Source organism: Onychostruthus taczanowskii, unplaced genomic scaffold (assembly GCF_017590055.1).
Source record: "Onychostruthus taczanowskii isolate IOZ18803 unplaced genomic scaffold, ASM1759005v1 scaffold57, whole genome shotgun sequence".
NCBI classification, from domain to species: domain Eukaryota; kingdom Metazoa; phylum Chordata; class Aves; order Passeriformes; family Passeridae; genus Onychostruthus; species Onychostruthus taczanowskii.
This window is the reverse complement of record NW_024503346.1, coordinates 3,632,234-3,656,121: the sequence shown is the minus strand read 5'-3', so window position 1 is coordinate 3,656,121 and position 23,888 is coordinate 3,632,234. Positions and strand designations below refer to the sequence as shown.

Sequence of the window (23,888 nt, the reverse complement as noted above, 5' to 3'; positions counted from 1 at the left end):
TCAGGACAGCTACTTCCCTTTGTCCCCTGCTTCTGCAGATGAGTAATGACAGGCTCTTGTTTATCCTTCTGAGCATGCACTTCTCGAGAGCTGCGTTTTTCCCATGCCTTGACAGTGTTTGTGGGTCTTTCCTAACTGCATTCAAGAGAGGCTGGATACATACACAATATTGCAAGCTAAACTTGAATTCTGCAAGATATTACATAATAAACACCCCCCAACATGCCATCCCCCCCCAAAAAAAAAACATTTAGAAAGATAAAATCTGATCCCCAGAATGCTGCAATTTCCTCAGAGATAGAACAGTTTTGTGGGGAAAGGGGTTGGTTTCCAGCTGGTGAACCTGAGGAAAGCTTTGCCTGTTTCACAGCCTCTGTTGGTTGCTGGTGAAACAGAAGTGGTGACACTGATTTCTGTGCATTGCTTTGAGAGCTGTGGATAAACTCTGGGATGTAAGAGTGAGATAATCCTGTTCTCCCAGGCTGTACAGTAGAATCTCTGCAGTTCCCAAGGGAGATAAATAGGTTCACTCCTGGCAGCATTTCAAAAGTAAACAGCCATTTCTGCTTTCCTCTGTGTATCTTTGTCTGTTAGAAATGGTATTTACGTACTGGAGGAGTGCCATTGTTTCCAAAAGATGTTATGACTAGCACCGAGTATTCTGAGGGTGAGGTGTGCTACAAAAACAACTGAGTGAAGCCTTGAGGGCTGGATACACCATGCAACTGCAGCTGAACACGATTGCCCTTAACAGAAAAATGAAATGCACTCATTACTTTTCTCCTGTTCTACAGAATAAAAGTATGGATGAAAAAGGTAATTTGGGTATTTAACATCCCTGCCCAGTTTTTTCAAATTTCCACTTAAAACATCAAGAATTACAAAAGTTGGGTTTTCAAAAAGAAAAAAGAAAGTCAGAAATTTTAAATTAGTGTCATTAGATTAAAAAGATACAATTGTGGAAGGCAACACAGCCAGAAACTTCAGTGTACCAATTTTTTTAATATAAAATCAAGACTTCAGATTACTGAGAAGATTTTCTTACTAGACACCTACAGACCATGTCCTGCCTATCAGGTATTGTAGTTTAAATCTAACTGATTCTGCATTGTCTTCAGTGATTTTGAGGGGTGGTTTTGCAAAAGCTGTAGCAGAAGGTGTGAAGTGGTATGTAACAGTGTGTGAAAGTAACTTACATAAGCATTTGGATAGTTGTGCAGATATTCTTGGACCAACCTCTAAATCAGTTAAGTCCAGATCATTCATGAATCACAAATCGTTCCCATATGAGGATTTCTCCACCAGAACGATAAATAATCTCCATAATTAAACCCAGGACTGCCACCTGCCTGCAGTGCTTGTGTCAGAGGAGAGGGACAAAGGAGAACAGAAATGAAATTTTATTCACATGAATTGTTCTTTCAGATGAAACACTTTGGGACAGCAAAGACTCCCTGCAATATTTTAGCTGCTGCTGCATCACAGAGGGATTTTTGGTGTCAATGAGGAGTCAAGTCTCCCATGGAACTTCATTTCACCCTGGGTGGGGGGGACTTTGCCTCTCTTCCAAGAGGGAAAATTCCAGAGTGTAGATGCTTTACCTGTGGGAAGGTAGAGTGTGAAAATGCCAAGACATAGATGGTCAAACAGTGGCAGAGACATTTTGTATTTATGGGCAATGACAAGAGTGAAGTCTCTGGCTGCTTCAAGGGAACTGCAGGAAAAAAACCCAAGCTTGGATACTTTGGCAGTGCAACTCAACCATAAACTTCTTCCTTTACATCAACTGAGCTGCCATTTTCTATGAAATTGTAACAGAAATGAATTTATTTTATTATACTTTTGAGGTGTACTTACTATTTTTAGGAGGGAAGGCCTGCATAAAAAGCTGTTTAGTTAGGTAATGTGTTACATTTTTATTTTAGTCTGGCAGATTTCTGAAATTCCAGGCATTTTTGGCTTCCTGTAGAAAGCAAACTTCTGCCTTTTAGGCAGATGCTGTGAGTGTTTGAACTTTTCAAACTTTCTTCTGCTTATGACCATTTTGACAGATGTCTGGCTGAATTCATAATCTTGGATATCCTTGAATGCCTGGTTCAGTACAAGCAGATCATCAGGCAACAGAAAGTTCCTTTACAGGTTTGCCCAAAATCCCCCATCCACCAATGTTTGTCATGACTCAAGGCAACCTTTCTACCAAAACCCTCTGAATAAAGAGGATTTTCAAAGGGGGGGAAGGAAAGAATTGTGTAAATACATGAGGAATTAACAGAAAAAACATTATTTGAATAAAAGATTAATTTAAAAGGATGCAAATAAAGGTGAGACTCCTTTAAACCTGTTTTCAAAGAATTTATTGGCTTAGTGTTCCTATTGCTGTAATACATAAACTTTGAGTGATGTCACATAGGATTTCCTCTCCTTAATTACCTAAAAGGCAGGTTTTTATTTATGTTACAGCTTTACTTTGAGCAAGGTGTCCCTGTACAGAAGAGGCACAATACAGCAGTGGACAGCAGAACTGGGTTTGTCTGTGTAGTTTCAAGAAGAATGTTTTATATTTGAGAAACTGGAACAATGACTCAATTGCAGTAGCATTAATATGATTTTGGTAACAGAAATTTTGAATAAATAATGGGAATAATGTCTTTCTAATGGGTCTATGTCTAAACCAGCTGATTATTTCAAAGCACATTTCAAGTGCTAACAATATATCAAGTGATCATATTCCTTGTTAAGGTAACTAATCATGAAGGATTGAGCTGATATGCACGAGATTGACAGAAAAATGAAAAAATTCTGGAATTTTTCAAGAAATCAATGCTGTGGTGTTTTGTACAACATGAAATTCCTGGGGCTTTTAAGTGAAAGTCATAATTGATAAACATTTTAAGACTGTTTTCCAGAAGTGAGATCTGCAGACAATGGAATCTGCAGTAGGGGAAGCAGATGAAGCACAAAAACTGGCATGTAAATTACTCACTGTTTACAAACAGAGGAATTCTTGAAAAACAGGAGTTGACAACTTAGGTACGTTCTGGATGGCTGAGGTTCCAGCTCGGACTGTTAGACAACTCTGTTATAAAAGTGCTGCTTAAAAAAAAGTCATACCTTATTCAGGCCAGTTGAGGAAAGACACACTTATAAGAATGCTGGCAGTTGTGCAAAAACAGGGGAAAAAAAGGAGTTGTTGAAAGATTGTACTGAAGCTCCTCTTGCCAAGAATGCTGGCAGTTGTGCAAAAATGGGGGGAAAAAAAGGAGTTGTTGAAAGATTGTACTGAAGCTCCTCTTGCTGCAGCAGAGGTGACAGATGCTGGAGGCCTCTCACTTCTGACACTGTAGCTGTGCCATGTTCTTTCTTTACCAGCATTTCTTGAAAATTAGGAAAGAGGAGTTTGGAACTCATTTTCTTCCAATAAGCAGTGTTTGTTTTGAAATTGGTGTTTTTCACACAGTGAGACAGGCACAGTAGAAGGAGCTTGGCAACCGACGTTGCCTTTCTAAATAAAATAAATCATAGTGCTGCATATGTGGAAATAAAGGCTTTGAGAACTGTTATGAAGGCAGTGCATGTAACTGGTAAAACATGTGTACTCCCTTTGCTCTGTGGTACTTGGGAAGACACATTTGCAACATCAATGAAATAAAAACTGGTGCAGTAAAACGCCCTTGACAGGAATGCTTGGCTTGGGTAGCAAAGTGCTGGAAGTTCATGTCCTGACCCAGGGCCTGGTGCCCACGCTCTCCTCTTCCCTGGCAAGAACAGGGTGGGACAGCCTGGCTGGTGCCACCTCCTGGGCTGCCCCTGAGGAGATGTGCAGGATCCTACACCAAGGGGTACCTCAGAGAATGTGCACAAGCAAGCGGGATGTGCATTTTAATATTACTGGTCCCATTAGCAATATTGAGATGTTTCTGCACACAATGAACACCATGGACATTAGTTTGATTTTTGGGGTCCTTGCAGGGAATGTGCATTGCCAGTGTGCCCCTTCATGCCCTTTTCATGCTACAGTTCCTCAGTTTAGATTGGTAATAACATCTCAGTGTTCTTTTAAAAGTGTTTCTGACCCTTCTGCTCAAAGGCACACAGGAGGCTGAAGCCAACCAGCCAAAGCAATACTGGGTTGTTTCAAGACAGCCAATGCGTGCCTGAGTGCACAGACAGCCATGACCAACTGAGACCTCTGCTATGCTTTGGTTCTGCTCTGAATCAGCATCAGGATCAAACACTCTGTTTGCTCTGTGCATGCCCCTCTGTGTACTTTATGGTAGTATTTTAGGGACTTTCTGTTTCTGGTAGGCAGTAGCTGATCAATTCTTTGAAAGTAATCAGAGGTGCAGCGACAGTTCCACCAAAACACATTGATCCTTCACGTGTTCTCAAAGATGACCAGAAGCATTTATAAGTGAAATTGTTACTTAGAGAGAAGCATGGCTTAGGACTGGCTCTGTAGGGATCTTAACACAAACACAGCCTTGGGTCTTGCCCTTGTGTGAGTGTCTGCAATGAGAGCCTGAGTAATTTACCCAAGATCCCATAGCAAGATAGCAGATTCCAAACTATGATTCGGGGGTTATCGAACTCTGGTGCAGGATTTCCTCTCCTCCAGTTTTCATTTTTCTTCTGTTCTGCAAATACACAGTATCCCAGCTCTTTGGAACTTTGCTTAAAGGAAGAATGTTAATCAAGACAACCCTTGGGACCTGGTACAGGTGTTTTGAATGTATTAATTCATGAGCAGATTTGTATAAAGAAAATTTTTACATTTAAGAATTCAAGTGCTTAGGTTTAATCTGGTTCTCAGTTGTAGTGTCTTAAAACCACTGAAGATGTGACCTTTAGCTGACCCGTGACTATCCAAATTGACACCAGAAGGAGCTGGAAACTGACTTCATTGTGAAATTAATGGATACCTCTTCTGTGATAGATATGGGGAAACAAATTACAGATTTTAAAACCATCTCTTTGGGAACTGCATCTTAATGATATCAGAATTGAATAAATATATGCATAGTTCCAGGAATCTTCTAATGGAGCCTCTGGGCTTTCATTTTTACATCTGCTTTTCTGTGGTTTTGTAGCTCACCTCATGCACTAGCCATTCAATATATATTTTATATTGCTACAATAGTTTGCACATTTATTTTTTAATGACAAAAGGCTCCCACCCTCTTCACATCTGCGTTGGAAGTATTTGCATAACTGAGGGCCTGCAGTAGTAAGTGAAGGCAGCTCTCTCTAGAGCAATACAGATTGCCAGGCCTGGAACACCAAAGGGAAGCAGTGAGACACTAAAACATTTCCAAATTCAGTCAGTTCTTTGTGGTGGGGGTGAGAGCAGTAATTATAAAAACAAGACAGCTAAATCAAAATGAACTATAAAAAATTACAGTTATTATAATTTGTCGCAATAGAGCAAATATTTACTGGAAAGTTGTGGCAAAATTACCATTAATAAAACACATAAATAGTAAGTAACCTAAGGGAGAGCTGTTTCACACTCTGAGATACAGCTTCAGCAGAAATGATTACTTAAGAAATGTGACTTATAGTATAATGGAATATCCATTGTAACAGTTAAAAAAAAAAACCTTCTCAAAGATTATTTCATTGTTTAACATGTTGACATGTTGGCCCTTTAGTATCTACATTGTCTTGTTCATATAGAATTTTTTTAAAAAAATATTTATGGGGAAAATGGAGTCTGAATGTCAAAGGCTTCTAATCTTTATTGTTAAAGGGCTGAACTTCAGTCAGTTCCATTTATGTTGCTGGAGACATCTGCAGGAAGTGTGAGCCAAGGTATCCACTTACCAATGACCACTGATAACACATGGAAAAGATATTTAGATCCCTAAAGTAACTCAGAGGTGCACAAGGAGTTTTTAGACCTGCACATCTCCCTAATTTTTGAAAGTGGTGAGTTCAGGAAGTGACCAGCGCCTGGTCTGTTATAAAATGGATCCTACTGAAACAAAAGGAGGGAACTAATCCAGAAGACTTAGATAAGGGGAGGGATGTTTGGTGTGAACGCTGGGGCCACTCTAGGCTAGTGGAAAGAGCCCAAGGCTTCAGAGCAGTGTTTGCCATGGCAAACGGGAACCAAGGCTTGAACCTCATCCCAAACCTCTCTGGAAGCTCAGTTGTGCTACCCACAACTGCATGGATCCCTCCTCTGCAGAGATAGCTTTGAAGTGCACATCAAGGCACATCTGTCCTCTAAAGCACTGCTGAAAACCTTGGAAGTCAAACTACTCCTTAAAATGTACTTTTAAGCAAAGTTTGGAAGGTACTACTGCAAGGTAAACAGAGGGTGCAATATGCTTTGTTTAACTTGCTTAGCATTTTAAATCTCTCAATCCTGACATTTCTTTGTAGCATAAAGCTCTCCAGATCAGGTTATATATTATGCATTGTAAAACTCTAGTAGTGAAAACAAACACTGTTTCCAGAGTCATCTGTTTGCAATTTTCCTTGATTACTCTTCCAATAGATTTCAAGCTGTGGATTGAAAGATTTAATGCTCACATGGATAGAATTTGTTCCTGTTCTAATGATATCTTTTAGTTACATTACTCAGTCTTAAGTCAGCCTGCATTTTACTTTTGTCAAGACAAACAATTTTGTTGTCTTCAATCAAATTTTCATGACTGTCCTCAGCAATCTGTCACAGCAGAGTTATTTTTGCCTGGCTGTTCTGACAGCCAGCTCCTAAAAACAGCATCTGAGTACGTGTGAAGGATGTTGGATGGTGCCAGTGGGGGATCAATATAGGGATGACATAAAGGGAAAGGATCTGTAGATGAACTTGGCTTCCAGGCATTACAAGAATCTTGGATGTAGGGAGAATCAGAATCAACAGAATGGTGTCCCCAAAAGCTGGCACAGCAACAAGGAGCCGTTTATTGTAAAGGACAGGGAATGGGATGAGCTCTGCTCTGGGGATGGGAACGGAGGACATGGTCCCTTCCAGCTTTGGTGTCCTCTCAGACTGTCACTGCCAGACCCTCTGTGCCTGTCACAAGGCACAGCCAAGGAGGGGAGGTGCAGGTGGTGATGGAGACCCTGTTCCATGGCACTTCCCCTCTCCTGCTGATGAGTTTACCTGAAGGGCTTTGCTGTGAGCCCTGAGCTCCTTGGAATTCCTTCTGGGAACACAGGGAACCAAACGGGGCTCTCCTGTCCCTCACAGCCCTTTGCTTGGGGGCTGCACTCACATCTCTTTGAGGATAAATACTTAAATTCTTCCAAGGCTCCTTTCTACATAGTTTTCTTTGCTTTTGATCATTTATTGTTTTTATTGCTATGAACAACACAAAACTGAACTTTTAGTACTGGGAATTAGAATGAATGCTATGGAACTCTGACAGAATTATAGCAGATTTGTGCATATATGGTTTTACATTGAATAGAGTAAGAACTGGAACTAATTTGTTGTTACAAAATTAAAAGTACAAATGTCCTCAAAATAATATCCCAGAACAAGGGTGATTCTGAGGATACCTAACTATGCTAACACTACATGTTGAAAGATGAAAGAGCCTTTAATTCTAACTTTTGCAAATAATCCTTTTATGATTTATCAGATTTTAAGAGTTGTTTCTTAATTAAAAACATATATTAGTTGTATATGAGTTTATTTCTATGTATAACTTTTAAAGAGTTGTACTTCCAATTAACTTAACACCTTGTAGTACAAATTAAAAATTAGGTAAAGTGAGTCAATGAGGAATGTTACTGGTGACATTTTCTATAAACATGAAATTAGGTCAAAACTGCCTCATGTTGTTAAGTGTTCCCAGATGGAACAACGATAGTTCAAAGCTAGAATCCAGCACACACAACTTCCAGGTAAATTCTGTGGTTTATAGGTTTATTTGGAAATATCTACAGTTAACTTCTCCCTCTTCTGAGTTTGATACAACATTATTTCTCATTTTCATTCTTTTGCTGTATTCACAATGGACTGATTTTTACATTAACTGGTACATTGGCACCAGAGTTCCAAAACCAAACCCCTTCAATGTGGAATTCATATAGAAAAAAAAAAGGGATTTCTCTTTCCTAAGGAGAAAAAACAACAATAACGTCTTTGCCCTCCACTGAAGGGTTAAATCTGCCTCCATGTCAAAGAAAGAATCCAGCTAGATTTTTTTTTTTTTTTTTTTTGTGATTGTTTAAAATTAAATTAAAGCGTTTGGGACTGAGGAAGGTGTGAATCCATCTTCAAATGCAGCATTTAAATTGAATTCACATGGGGGAAGACAGGAGAATTCCAAACACAGGCTGAGCAGGTCATGTAAAAGCTGAGCTGAGGAGAATCTGGAGGCTTGTTCAGCACTGGGATGTGCTTGGGGCTGGAGCTGAACTCCGTGGACATTGTCCACAAAAAGAACCCTCAGGACAAATAACTTTCGCCTTGTTTGTCCCAGGGTTAGGGGACAGATGAGGGTTACATTTATAGCAAAAGGGACACAAAATTGAAACTTCACTTTTTATGCATAATTACTGGCACAGAATTTGTTCTCCTGTTTTCCTACTCAACTCCCAGACTGTCAGGAGAATTATCAACCTCTCAAAGGCAGCAAGCTGTGGGACCTGTGTGGAGGGATTCAGCAGGGGAAGAAATTTTCAGGTTTTGGTCATAACGGAGCACTAGGAACACTAAGCATTCTTCATAACAAAGCCTGATTCTTTTTTAAAAACCCCAAAACTATACAATGTCTTTTAAAAAAAAGTATGAAAAAATAGTATGTGTAGTGGTTTTATACAATAAATAATCTATTTTCTATAAATGTACAAAATCAGTTACACAGCAAGTAAGAAACTGATACAAATGCAATAACTGAAAGATATATTTAATTTTATAACTGTAATAATTTATTTATGAAATATATCCACATATATATAAAATATATCATATGTTTTGGCAAAGACCTCCCTTTCTTGTTTTGAACAAAAACCATTACCACTGGTTTAAGCCCTATATAGATATTTTTACTGTTGATTTCTTTTCACTTTTCTTTTGGTCTCCATCTTTCTTATTCTAAAATATAATTTAACAACAGGGGGTTATTGTTTAACCTGTGTGCCCTGGGGAAAGTCTGCATGAAGATCAGTAAACAGCCCAAAAAAAATTGTAATGTCACAAGTAAGGGATTTCCTCTCTTTTTAAATAATATAGAACAGGATTTGCAAAAGTTACTCTTTTTCCTTTTCTTACTCTTGCATCCTTGTAGCAAAAAGAAGTCCATAATTTCTGAAGAAATCATTTACACTGAAAAATGTCCAGGGTTGGAGTTAATCCTTATTGCCAAGTTTCTGGGTTATTTGGTGCTGGTGTTTCAATGGAGAGATAAAGGTGGGATTTGTAGCACTGGCAAAGCCCAGAGGGTGTGCTGTGGGTGTGACCTGTAGGGGCCTGGGACAGCAAATGGCCAGCACAGAAATTACTCTGATGGCATCAAGTTCCACAGTCCTAGCCTTGCATCTGTAGGAAAATTCTTTGGGATGAATCACTGAAGTTCTGTTCACCAACTACAGTGCATCCCCAAATAATCACTGTAAGTGTGTTTGAGTGGAACTTCCAAGTGCAGGAATAACTTGTGCCTAAATTAGGTAATCTATTGAATACTCAATGTATACTCTTAACTTGCTATAGTTTATAATAATATTTATATTAGCCATTCATATTTATTCTGCATAGATACTGTCATTTAAACATCTGCCACAAAGTTACAATGTGATGATTCAGGCTTGCATACATTAACAAGAGAAATATTTTGTATCTGTTTATTCTTAATGAGAACTGATGTAGAGGCAATCTCCCTCTAACTCTCCACATTCTCCACTTGCAGCTGCCTGCACAGAGCTGTGGATGGATTCTTCAGACACAGAGCAAGCAGTGAGTGGAACAGTGTCTATTGTACTTGTTTAAATCACAGAGAAAAACGTTTCCTGAAGCTTTGCATTGCTGAAGTTTGGGTCTGCCTTTGAAGTTTTCCTCAATAGTGATACATTCCCTGCCAGGTTACATGATAAAGATTATCCTTTTCTGAGGCTCTCTCGAGGGGAGAAAAGCTTCTTCATCCAGGTTCCCATGCCCTCAGAGGGGCACTGCTGAAATGGAAGTGTTGCCTACTGCTGAATTCTTCACTGGCATCACACTGAAGCATCAAGTTTGTCCATCTCAAGGGAGAGTTGTAGTTTAAGTTCTTGTTTCTGAGCTCCAGCAAATAAATGTTAAAGCTTTAAAGAAAACAAACCAACAAAGGAATACAGCCAAACTGTTGAATATGCAGCACTAAGTCCCTGTTACCTGAGATAATTTTGGCTGCCCTCCTTGGTTATGTGTACACAGAGCAAGCTCTACACAGTTCTCTAATTAGCTCTACTCAAATAATCACAGCAACAAATTCAGCTTGGGGAATTCTAATCCACGTGCTTCCCTTCATAGCAAAAAATTTGGGGTATTGGTGTGACTTTTTTAGAAGTGACAATATTTGAAACTGGCTACTGGGTCACAGTAACCTCCTGATACATGACATCAAAAGCAGATTTACTTTTCCCTCCAGATACTTCTTCCACAAAGTTTTTCCTGTTTCTTTACCTTAACACTTCAGCTTTTACTGGAGCACTGCATAGGGATATGTAGCTTAATTTGCTGCAGTGCTAAATGAGGAAAAACATGATAGACAGGAACAGCCCTTGTCCTAAAAAAAAAAAAAAAAAAAAAAGCCAAAATATGTATTGGCTTATAGCCAAATAATCCAACTTTTGAAGGAGTTTGAAGGAGTTACATCAGCACAAGAAAGGTTGTAGCAGTTCTCAGTATAGTAAAGTTTATTTTAAAAATTAAATTAGGAAAAAAAAAACCAAACAAACAAACTCATGGGCCAAATTCTGTCCTTAATTTTGGAAGGAGTGATAATATCCAGTTGAAAAAAATTAAGGGTTCTGCAAATACAAATAACATTTATGGAAAGTGAGTATTTCTTTTTAACATTAACATACCTGATTGTTCAGAATCCTCCAGACTCTCTGTGCTACTGAACAAAATTGTGTTCTTCTTCCCTGCATTGGTCTTTCTCCTCTGTCTTCTTCATTGATCCCTGATTTCTGTAGAACAGAGATTGCCTAAACTTGTCACTGTGTTCTCATCAATGTCCCCATAGATGAAATGACAATGTCGTGCTCTTTATTAGACTGCATAAAACATTCTAGAACACTGTAATGTTCAGCATGCCCCTAACTGGACAGATCTGCTGTTTCAAAATCACCACATCATAAAAAGAAACAGAAAAAAGAAAATTCCAAGCAGTACTGGCTGGCTCTGGCCTCTTTCCTTCACTTATTAAACACTGATGTGACACAGGAGTTTTCCTGCTTTTTTTCTTCCTGTTCACTCCCCCATCCCACTGAAGGGGAAGTGAACAAGCATCAGTGGAAGTGCTTGGCTGCTGGCCAGGGTTAACCCACCACAACTGCAGAGGGGATTTTTATTTAAAATCAATACCTTTAATCAGTTCCTCTTGATAAATACATCCTGATTAATTTATCTCCATGAAATAGCCTCATCACGTGGCCAGGTTGCAGCGACAGGGAAAGACACTCACCTCCTTCTGTCCTGCATTCTTCTGCAAAACTGCAAACACTGCTTGTCGTGAGCATCCCAGCAGGAACATCGGAGTGAGGACTGGGGAGCACTCTGAGTCTGGCCTGTGGACCTTTTGCCTCTGAAGCTGCCTCTGTAGTTAGACAGTCCATATGGCACAGTCCTCCTGTTGTGAGAATCACACAGGAACCAATTAAAATTATGTTCCACCTCTTTTCTATTTTACTGAAGAGATGTGTTGACGGAAAGCAATAAATAGTGGCAGAAAAATCAAACCCTATGCTCATCTAAGTTCTCCCTGTACCAGATCATAACTTCTGCTCCATCAACTCAGGCTTTCACCAAGTTATAAATTAGCAGACAGCTCTACTGGAAGGATTAGTTGCCAGCTACACTAGTGAAAAAAAAAAATAAAATTGGAATACCTAAGAGGTGATGCAAATACATCCCCAAGTTATTGTTTATTTTACACCTTATTCCTGTGTTGTGTTGGTTTCCCCAGCCTATGCACAAAATCTGTCACATTCAGTGCCGTGGCTGGTCTGAAGTGACAGAGGAGCTGTGCTGATTTCACCAGATCAGTAACATTGTGTAGTTTTCATGTAGTTCATGGTTCTGAGTCTGATTTGCCATTAATTTTGTCATTGAAATTGAGAAAACTGTCAGCATGATTCATTTACTGCATTATGTTTGGAACATGACCCGTGGAGTTACACATGCAAGAAACTCCCAGACAATCCTCCTTGCATGGTTCTACCTTTCTGTGAGAGATCCTATTCTGTGCTGCAGCACACCAAGGAATAGTAGGGGGTACCTCTCTTTATTTCTCTGCATGATTTGCTCTTTAATGGGTTATAGTCAATATTCTTATCAGAAAAGGACATGGTTCATCAGTGCCTGCTAAAATCCCCAAAAAGAGTTGGATAGTTTGGATTGATGTCGTAAATTACTCTCTTCCAAGCTGTTAAAGAATCTCAATCAACAGCAGCTGTACTCCCCATCAAACTTCTGGAGTCTCACAAAAGTTCCTGAGGACTTGAGGAATGGGCTAAGCAAGCCACAAATCCACAAATGTTAAAAATCTGAAGAGAATCTCATGTTCAAAAGCAAGAAAGAGGAGGGGATGAGTGGAAAAAAAAAAAAAAAAAGAAAAGAAAAAGGCAGGGAAGAGGAAGTCAGAGTCAATCTAGAAAGGTTACAGAAAGGTTACAGAACAAAGCCTGAATAATGAGTCTGGAACCACTACCTTCACATAGCTCTGCTTCTTTCATTTGCTTTCATAAAAACATCATTAGGCTGCTAATGGGAAAGCTGCAAATTTTCCATTTTCCCACACACATGGTGGGCTGAAAGGTTCAGAAACATTCTTTTCCTAATCTCTGCAATAATTTTGATGCAACATCAGTACAGCTGATGCAAATCATTTATTCAAGCCTCTGCACTCGTAGTACATTTGTAGCAGTGCCCCTTGTCTTTCACAGCCTGAACCTGTGGAGTTAGGCTGACCATAAAATCATCCTGAGAGAGAGAGAAAACCACAAGCAGTACTTCTGTGTTCAGAGCCCAGGGGATGGTTTTTCTCCAGCAGGTCCTGCTCTGCCTCCATGCAGAAAATCTTCCTTATTTTCACCATTTTACTCCTATGCCGGGACACTGGGAGAGACCAAGAACACCCATATTTGTCTTAAAAGACTTTAGAACTTGATTTTGGCCTCCCTTCTCAAACCATCATTTAAAAAGCTTTTTGTTGTCTTTAGGATTAGGAGCAAGTCCCATTTTATAATTTAAGATATATACTGACATCTGCTTTACAATAATGAATGTGAAATGGCTAATGTAGGGAACTTCTGACATAAATAATTGCTCCATGTTCGTATTTTTTTTTACACATTCATGTTTTTTATGAAGTAAGAACTGGTATTTAAAGGCAGGAGTGGGGGAAAGTTCCTTTATTTTTAACAGCGGCAAACCCTCTATGAAAACTGTCTGGTAAAATTCTGTTATTTAACTTCCTGCTCCAACTGAGACTGAAATGGAAAGATGAATTTTGTGTGTTTTAGACAATGTGAGAGCCCTGTTTAATGACAGATAGTTTGCCAGGGCATAAAGAAGCTTCTTGCAGCTTTTGCAGATGTCATCCTACATTATGCTAATGAGGCATAAAACACTGTAATATGCTATTCTCATTATTTAAAGTGGTTCCTTGTTCAAAAGTTCACCCTTTCAAAATATGATACTGGGCTTTTTTACTCTAAAGTTAAGTTTTACCAAAAGCTCTGTGGGACTGAGTCACAGTTTGCCCTGAATCAGAGGCTCTGCCTGAATAGCCAGAGAGAAAGAAGGGCATGAGCTTTATTCTTAATTGCTGCAATTGGAAAATTAATGGACCAACCAGAATTGTCATCAGCTTTCGATTTTACCTCAATCCATCAGTATGTGAACTCCAGTGATTGAGGAAAAGGCCCATTACCAATCTGCTGCCTTTCCTAAGAGACAGTAAATTCCAGCAAACAGGGAGGAGGGTAGGATGTAATTATAATTACAAGTGATAAGAGCCATGATTCACAGCCTTAAGCAAAGCAGGAAAGTGATATTTTAGATACTTCTTCTGATCTTTCTAATTAAGTACATTATGCTTCATAGCTTAGAAAATGTAGTCAAGGCTACTTCATTCTCAGTGGACCAGCAGCATGTGCCAATACAATGACATTTTCAAGTGTTTTAAGTTTCAAAGACTTTTAACCAGAATTAAGTGAAGTTTTTGTGTAAGGTAATGTGCAGATTTGCCAATCAGAGATAGAAATACAATAATCCAAATATGCCTGGTTTTGGCTTCTAATCCAAAAATTCAAACTCAAACAAGGTTCACTTCAAAAGCAACCCAAAGTCTTTCCAACAACAATCACAAAGAGTTTGATGAATTGTATATGCACAGGGCACTTTGTGTCCCCCCAGTGAAGATAAGGATCAGCTGGAGTGGGGCAGAGGCAGAACTGGGGGATCCTGAACTACCAGTTCCTTACACTGTCTTTTATGACCCAGTCCCTGGACAAAGTCCTGGCTAAGCCATTTACTAATATTTTTGGAAATTTCTCTGCAGCATCCACAGGTTTTTAATTAATTCCTTTTGTTTAAGATTTACATTTCACAAGAAAATTTGAATTCTTGACTTTTAACTCAGTATGCAGCATTTCTTCCTTTAGGAGAATAAAATTCTCCTGAAGTAAACTGATATGAGTTTAAGATATATTTACAGCTAAGGTGTGCTGTGAGTCCTTTATGCCTTTCTTCTCTACAAAGTGGAGAATAAGCAAACCTAGACATTTCTGAATCAGCCTTTCCAAGGTACTTCTTTGAACTGGCATCTGACTGGCAACATCCAAATCTGTGATTTCTGAGGCATTACACTCTTTTGGGAGGTTCACTATGATTACTCCAGCCAGCCAATGGGTGCACAAAGGTCTGCATGCTCAGTTCTTTAGAATTTTCTAACAAAGAGAAGGTCTGAGTTTAAGGAAATCGTTGCTTCTTCAGTATAAGCTATTTGTTCTTTACTCTGTATGCAAAAAAAAATCCCCAGCAAAACCATCACAAGCTCTCCAGTACTTGTAATTATTCCATGTGTTGTAATTGTGATTAGTCAATGCAACAGATAATGAAACAAAGATAATCTCATGTATAACAGAGCAGCACAGGACTAATCCAAGCACAGTGTGTTCTTGTCAGATTGGATATCAGAGGCTGAAATAACCTAGATTATTTGTGTACTTCGTGTGCACAAAACACAATCAGAAAAGCTCTCCCCCTAAGAGCCAGCTAGCTCTTCCAGCTAGGAAGGTTTTGCAATTAAATTAACAGAAATAGGCATTTGTTTGTTGAAAAAAAAAGAGGGGAAGTACCAAGCAATTGGTACCAAGTGATTTTTCCACTGAACAGCCATTCTGAAACAGTGAAAATCTTCCACAGAAGAAAACTGCCTGTTGAAGGATTAATACCTTCAGGTTGAATTGGGAATTAAGATTTGCCTGAATCCTGCTGTCCCCCACTCACAATGAAGGCTCAGAATTCAGACAGACAAATCCAATTGGTTTATTTTAATTTTATAACATGTGGCTGAGTTTCTCATGCTATGTTATAATTGATCTATGAGCTGCTATTATCTTCTACTTTCCCAGCCACTTAAACACAGCAGATACCTCCAGGGCACTGGAGAGTTTCAGCCAAAACAAAGGGATGAGGGGGTTGCAGCAACCATCTTAGATGCTGTGATTTCAGGATTCAGCCAATATATTTTCTGGCACACATCCAGGCCAGCAAGGCTCCCAACAGACTCCAGTGTTTTCAGACAATCCCAAAATATAAGGGTTCCCTGTAAGGACCACTGAGAGTAAAGGAAGCAAAATTTACCATCCTCCTAGTGAGAGAAAATGTCCCTAGAATGAAGGATGATGCTTGGGGGAAATAACAGATATTTCTGTGTATATTTTAATATAAAGGCCCTGCAGTAGCACTGTGTAGCTTTACAGATGAAGAGATCATTGGCTGCTCTGGAAGTTGGCTCCAGCTCTTCCCATAACAGGCGTGGGTTTTTAGGAGCTCACAATAGAGGCACCTCCCATATTAACCCATTCTTATCATTATCCAAGGAGTAAAACATCTCCAAAGGATGCCTGACTTGTTGCTTTGGTCACCCTCTCCATATTCTCAGAAGCTGCACTTTTTCTGAGTAGTTTTTTGAAGTTAAAGCTACTTTCAGATGAAACAACTTTTATCCTTTATAGCCACACCTTTCTTTCCCACATCCTCAATTTAGTAGTGCTCAGTGTTCCTAGATACTGAACAGGCTCCTATTATCCAAAACATGCACCTCCATGACCTTGCTGTCTTATCCTTTAATTAATGCTTGCTAATTTGCGAGGATGCCAATTAGTTTTAACTCATTAATTACAGCTAACTTAGGTAATGTAATAAGCCAAGGATTGCACACATCTGCTTCACCGCTCAGGTTCACTGACCACGTGAGTTCTTTGATTTTCCTCCCCCTGGGGCTTCTTGGTACCCAGGTCAGGCACGGTGAGAATCTGGAGGCTGTTTATCACTCTCCATCCTCCTCCTGTAGCTGTCAAAGGGGTGTTACAGGTTCTGTTTCTCAAACATGGTCAGAACAATACCTGAGTTGTGCAGTGAAAATTTGGGGTATATTTACTGGGGTAAACAATATGAAGCAAGCCTGGGGGTGTCCATTAACACCCCAAATCCCCAGAGAGGCTGGGTAGAGCTCACCTGACCTAATAAACTGAGCCAGTGTGCCACAGAAATACCTCTCTCAAAACAACTCTCAGCATCTCCTTCCGTGCCTCATGTCAACACCAATCTGCCCCCAGCCCCATTACAAGATATATGATCATTAATTTAAAGAAATTAGTACAATTTGGAGCAGCATCTTCTGTCTGTCAGGCCCAAATTCACATTATTCCTGTTCTCCCTCTGACTGGCAGTCAGTACTATCAGTACATGGTTCTTACCACTTACAGTGGTACAAAACCACTGAGGTAAAGCCCAAAAGGCAGAGCAGCTGGGAAATATGGATGAAATGAATCAAATTAAGATTTTTTCAAACTAAAACACAGAATACTTATTGCTGCTTCAGAAGCCACCCCAGCAGTGCACACAAGGAACACACACTAATGCATGTTCCTACCTCTCTCTACAGCCTGTAGAGTTCAAAACCCACCGCTGGTTTAAAAACAAATAAAACAAAAACCCGGGGGAAAATAAACACATGGTGTTAAAATGTAAGACTGGTGAAAGTGACTGTGGTTTGACAGCCCTCAAGAGTGTTTATTCTTAGAATTAGACCAGCAGGAGCAGCAGTGGTGAAATTTCAAAGCCCTGGCTATCAGCATGTCTCATCCCTGACCTCATCTTCTCAGGGCCAGCTCCTGCAGGGACTGGGATTGGAACTGCACAGCCAAATCATTTCAAGTCTTCCTGAGGTTGCTGTAAAACATCAGTTCTAGGAGTTCTGTCAGTAAGCTCAGAAGAAATATTCTACTTCTAGACTGAGGAGGGCATGCAAGCTATGCACACTTCAGACAGTGAGACACTGCAAGTGTGAGGTCAGTACACATTTCAAATATGTAAGAATACCTCTTTGAATAGAGAGGCCTAAAATCAAATCAGTTTGTCCACAATAAAATATAACAATTACAGCAGGAGCCTGTTACTATGTTCAGTAAATCTATTTGAAATATTCTTCACTTCACGTGAAGATTTTGCAAGACAAACAGATTCCACATGTTCCCATGGATAGTAAAGATTGCAAAATCAGGGCGAGCTTCATTCAGAAAAATAAAATCAACTCAACAAAGATTCATCATTTCAGTTTTGGCACTTGGTTCTGAAGGTTAACTATGTGCACTGTTCAGCTGACAGATCAGCTCCCTTATTTGAGCTTCCTGGCTGGCAGCCACTGTTTTATCATCATGCCTCTGACTAGCAGGGATTTTCAATCTGATCTAGAGTTTATAATCACCTGCTTAATTGTTCTGCTGAACAAGAGATATTTAGTGTACTTTTATTTCCAGTAAAATACTTCACACCAATACATCACCTATACTTATTTAATGATAAATATAATTATCCAGAATTGGAGTAATTATAATAATTTAGAACATCACTTAATGTCCATAAGGATTAAAAGCATCTTTGCTTTTAAATTTTGTAATGTGGGCTTCTGTTCAACAAAATTCAATCACCAAAGAGATGCAGGTAACAAAAAGATGTTATGAAGGAAAAGTTGGCCAGCAGCACATGCAGTTAGAGCAGAGTAACCACTGGGTTGTATTAAATCTTGTCTGTTGGAACACCATCCTGAGACATCATCTGTGTGTGTGTGAGCAAAACTGTGAGTGAAGTGATGATAGGCTACAGATTGTTTCCATTCTGAGAAGACTTTCTGATGGTAACCTAAGTCAGTAATGATCAAAGATCATTTGTAGGAGAGCTGGGTGCAGGTGGGATCTGCTCAGGCTGTTTAGCTCCTGACAAAGCCATTCATCATCACTTAGAGACACAACCACAAGTGTCTGAAAAGCCTTTCTCACCTCAGCCAGTGGTCACCTGAGGTCAGGAAAACACATTTCTGTTGGGCACTATCTGGAGCTAACTTGTTGCTAAGGATTATCTGACTTGCTCAAGTCACAGAAACAAATTTTTTTATTAAGTGACAAAATATCAGATCCTTCCAGTGTCCCCACCTGCTCCCACAGCATGGGACACTGACCAGATCCCCTCCCAGTGTGTCCCACACAGCAGAGACAGACACAAGTCCTGTCCCTGTCCTTGCCCTCCCCCAGAGGAAACAGAACATGTGTTAAATACAGAGGATCAGAGCAGCAACACAGTGTTAGACCAAAATCTGCCTTTCACTTTTTCCATCCAATTTTCCTGATTCAGAAACTCATATTAACTGGCAGACAGAACTCTTAGATCATCATGAAACTGGTCTTTACAGTGTGGCCACAGAATTTCATTCACTCTTCTTCTGAACATAATAACAAATACCAAAGTGACGTGTCATTTAGGAAAGAAAAAAACACTTTTGCTTTGGTTTAGACCCTTCAAAAGAAATGTTCTTAATTTTGGTGCTTAGTTCGAGTGAGGAATTCTCCTTTGGAAATATCTGGATTATTGCCATAGATGATCATTACACTTTTATTTTAGAATTGAAGACCACTTGAGTATCTGTGCCCTCACGATAGTAACACTTTCTTAGGAGTTGTCACCTTTTTAATCTATCACTCATCATTCTGAGCATCAATAGAGCTTCCTGCAGCAACATTCATGTTATTTAGTGAAGGAACTGTTATAATTAACTGTTATTATTGCTGTTGGATGCACAATCTCTGTTCATAGTGAAATATAGGACCACTCTGAAGTGGTGCAGATCTAAAAGTAGTCTTGCCCATATTTTGTTCTCTTGCCTATATTTTCTTCTTTAATTTACAAAATTAAGCATCAAGCGGTGCCTGTATTGTGTCAGTGGGTACTGTTTGAAAGACAATTAATTATTTAAAATGTGTCTATAACTATAGATCAAGATAAGCATAATTAATCACTTGACAAAAAAAAATACATTGCAAACTAATTCCTGGCTAATCAATCTTATCAGTGAGAGCAGTTTACCAGCTTTTAATTACCTTTGTTATGCAACCTTTGTTTGTCTACACCACGTAATTGCATTATTCTCTTCTGACTTACCTGCCTTTCTTTAGGTCATCTTCTTTTCCACTTTCCCACTGTTCCCAGAATGAAAGACTCACTATATCCAAAAAACACTGGTGCTTCTCGTGGTCTGGACTAGCAGTGGTTCACAGTCAAGTATAGAGCAATACTCAAAACATGTGTGCAGAGATAATTTCTCATTTAATTGGTGAAAGCTGCAGGGAGTCAGAGGCTCCACATTCTGCAATTTTGTGCTTTTCTACAACTGTCACCCTGCTGATCTAAGTGGTTTCTCAGCAGGGATAGAAATAGACCTTCTATTGTCACTCTGCCTCCAACAGCTTCAATAAAAACTTTAACTGCTTTTCCAGAAAAGGAGGAGAGGCCATGACCAAGATTTGTTTTGAATATATTACAACAATGCTTAACAGCTCTTGTTGGGAAAAGCAGAAGAAACCAGAGGAGGAATTAAAGTTTGTCTTTAAAGTATAGATGCAAGAGTAGCCTGAAAACAGAAAGTATGAGGAAATTTTGTGGGGAACAAGAAGATACAAAGTGAAATAAAAAGGTCAGGGGCGAAAGAAAGAAAAACATAAGAAGCAATTGTAGGGTTTGATGTAGTGGGGAAAAAAAAATAAATAAGCAAGAAAAATACCAGATGTCAGGAAAACTTCTCCAAACTTTACACCAACTTTCAGGACTCTCACTGTGTGTATGACCCTCCAAGCTGCATTGGAGCCAAATTTTTAGTAAATATAAAAACTTTCCACAACATGTGTACAAGAGCAATGTAAAAGCCCCTTTTACAAGCAGCCATCTGTACACATCTCGTGGTTAGTTCCATTTCAAAGAAGTAGTGTAACTTGCTCAGGATATTAAATTGCCCAAGCAGGCCTGGTTCCCCTCTTTCACATCCAGAAGAACCTCTTGACTTCCTGAGATGTTATTCCAAATCAATCACCAGAGCAGAATTAGCGCTGCTCATGGCAGATGGAATCTTAAATCCTGCTGCTCTTGTTGCACTGAAATGGTTCCAAATATCCAATACACTTAATTTAATGTTTACCTCTGCCTTGGGAGCATTCCTAGGAAGAATCCTGGGATTTCTGAAATCACAACTGTGCTGTGACAAGAGTTTTGTACTGCTGTCACCTGTCCATGGAGCAGGTCAGCAAACCTTCCCACTTCAGACAGAGCCCAGGAAATTCAGTCCCTGCTGGACTAATTCCAGGCTAATTTCACCATCATCCACCCACTCTTTGTCAGCCTCAGAGGGCTCCCAGCACCCCAATTCACCCAGTTCCAACAGTGCTGTTAGGTTATACAAGTTCATGTCTTTGGAGCTAAAAATGTATTATTCTGTGTGAATAATTAATATTAAAATTGAATGTATTCATTCCATGGTTTGTATAGAAACATCCCATCACATGGCGTAAAAATGATAAAAAGATAATTTCCTGGTCCTCACATTAAATCATTTCAGGTTAACCTATACCCAGTGGGGGTAGACTTCACAGATCTGCTGCTATTTTATGTACAACTGACTTCAGTTAAGAAAATAAAGACTTAGAACCCCAACTGTTTAATATTTGGATTATTATACAGACTTAATTGCCAATTCTACAGGTATCATGAAAATGTTATATGCCTTGTTTTCTAATTTTTTTGTTCTTTCTTTAGTGATACTGGCAAAAAACTCTCATGTAGGAAAACTCTCCACATCAGTGAATTAATGCACACTAAATAATTTTGGCCATGGAATGAAAAATTTAAGTCCTGTAGACTTAAAACAGGATATCCAAAAACAAAAGAAGAAAAAAAAAAAAAAAAGAAAAAAAAAAGAGGAGCGTGTGTTTAAAATTAGCAGAAGTCTATTTATTCAGTGCGTAGGGGAAAAGGAATGTCATTCCCCCATTTTCACTGGTGAGGTCTGACTTAAATTTACTGAGTCATAAATATTTGGCTAAAATAACCCTAAGTAATCCTGGGGTGGATTAGTGCAGGTATGGAACTCGAAGAATTGAATGACTTGTGTGAATACATGATACTCACAGGTTGGTAGAAGTTCAAAAGACGTCATCAGACATGGCCTCTAGCCAGGACACACACGTGAATTTACAAATTAAGTGCCCTAAACCCCATTTGACTTAACCTAGTTTATGGCTACTTTCTATTTTTCTACTCCTTTTGTAATTTTAATCTCATTAAAAGCTTTGCAATCGATTCAAAGGCAGATATGAATCAATACAACTGTTCCCAGACTTTAGCCACCAGAATACTTCAAGTTCACATCCCAGAGTCTGAAAATCTTGAATTCTTGAAGTCATTTGTTCTCAGGTTCATCTGATGTCCTAATTATTTTTGTACTGAACTGATCGCTGTGGTTGCTACAGGAACCTGTTAGCTGGCAGAATCTTTACAAATCTGTTTTGGTTACTCAGCAAGACAGGATATATACAGTGGTGTAGGAAAAGGAGGCCTCTAACCTTTGGGATGTAGGCAAAGTGTCATTCTTCCTGGATGCTTTCTTCCCATTAAGCACTGTCAGTGCAGAGCAGCTTTTCTGCACGTGTGCTCCACCCCCACCGCCCTGTGTGGAGCTCAGAACTTCCAATCCAGGGCAAACGGCTTCCAAATTTGTTTTTATTACGAGTTGAAACAAAAGCCTGTGTTTCCGCAGAGCACAGTTGTAAAATGCTTTCTTTTGTAACATCTTAAAATCTGGCATATTGAATTTTTCAAACATTATCTTAACGTCTCGGCATTTCTCCACACTAATTTGTATCAAAACTGGCACATCTGCACGCACACGACTCCTGCTCTCCCAGCGGGTGAGATGTCAGAGCCACATTTCTCGTGGGAAATCACCGCTGTTCCCTCCTGTCACGGTGCCCGGCACGCCGCGGTGCCTGTCCCGCTGTGCGGGGTCCCGGGCCGGGCAGGTGCCGGCGCTGCGGGGCTCGGGGGGCTGCGCTGGGCTCCCCCCGTCCCGCGCTGACCCCGCCCGCCCCCCGCCCGCCATTTCCCGCACTCACTCGGGGGTGTTGATCCAGATGATGTCGAGGTGGCAGTAGTACACGCACTCCTTGTCCTTGTAGGTGTAGCAAGTGCAGCGCCGGGCCCGGTGCCGCAGCGCTCCGCCGTCCGCCCTGGCCCTGCCGCCCGCCGCCGCCGCCCCCGCACACCCCCGCCCGCAGCCCCCCCGGGCCGGGCCCGACCCATCCCCGCTCCCTGCGGAGTCCCGGGGCGCCGGGAGCACCGTTATGTTCGTGTGCGCCCCGGGCTGCAGCGCCAGCCCGCCGGGCTCGGGAGAAACCAAAGGATGGCTTTGCAGTCCCGTTCTTTACAGCGCACCGGAGTGGGCTGCTGCTTACAGCCTTTTGGAAGGAGGGGGGAAAAAAAAGGCAACACAAAAAAACACCCAGCCTTTCTTTGTGTGCATGCGTGGAAGTGGGCAAAGAAAGAGAAATTCACGTTACCTGCAGTCGACGTAATCGTAAGTCCAAAGAGGAACAATAAACCCAGCTCCATTAAACCCAAATTGCACGCTGGTTAACTGCAGGCAAAGGTGAACTGCAGGCGCGACTGAACCGTTCCAGGAGGGATCACTTCAGGTTGGAGGCAGGGAATATCCTGGGGCTGGCGGCACACGCTGCTCCCGGGAGTTGGCTCCCACACGGAGGTGTGATTAGCGCTTCTCCCTCGCAGTTAATTTCCTCCAGTGCAGACTTAGTCCTGAAGGGGAGAGTGTTGTCAAAAGAAGGGAAGATCCATCTCTCGGCTTTTCCCACACACACCTCCCACCCCACCCCCAAATCTGATCAGCAAGCGGAGCTGCTGTTTTCCAGCTGCAGACGCCTCCCACCCGCCGGCAGCTGCCGGCCTCCCCCGGGGCGCGGGCCGGGGGCGGGCACGGCCCCGCACCGCCCCCGCTGCCCCGGCAGGTAACGGCCGGGCTGGGGCAGCACATCCTCCCGGCAGCGCCGGGGGAGCCGCTGGGCTGCTCCTGCTGCTCCGGGTTATGGCTTGGAAGTTACCTGAT

The 23,888-nt window shown here is 40.6% G+C and overlaps 1 protein-coding gene across 1 annotated transcript; it reads right to left on the bottom strand.

The window, feature by feature from the left end:
- Nucleotides 1-8,220: 8,220 nt before the first annotated feature.
- Nucleotides 8,221-23,676, bottom strand: EDN3 (endothelin 3). Its single transcript, XM_041417769.1, has 5 exons — nt 23,326-23,676; nt 22,882-23,023; nt 11,622-11,786; nt 11,020-11,124; nt 8,221-10,254 (listed from the first exon to the last, which is right to left on the bottom strand). Exons 1-4 carry the CDS (start codon nt 23,375-23,377, stop codon nt 11,052-11,054), a joined length of 432 nt encoding a protein of 143 aa, XP_041273703.1. The 5' UTR covers nt 23,378-23,676; the 3' UTR covers nt 8,221-10,254; nt 11,020-11,051.
- Between the last annotated feature and the right edge of the window lie 212 nt (nt 23,677-23,888).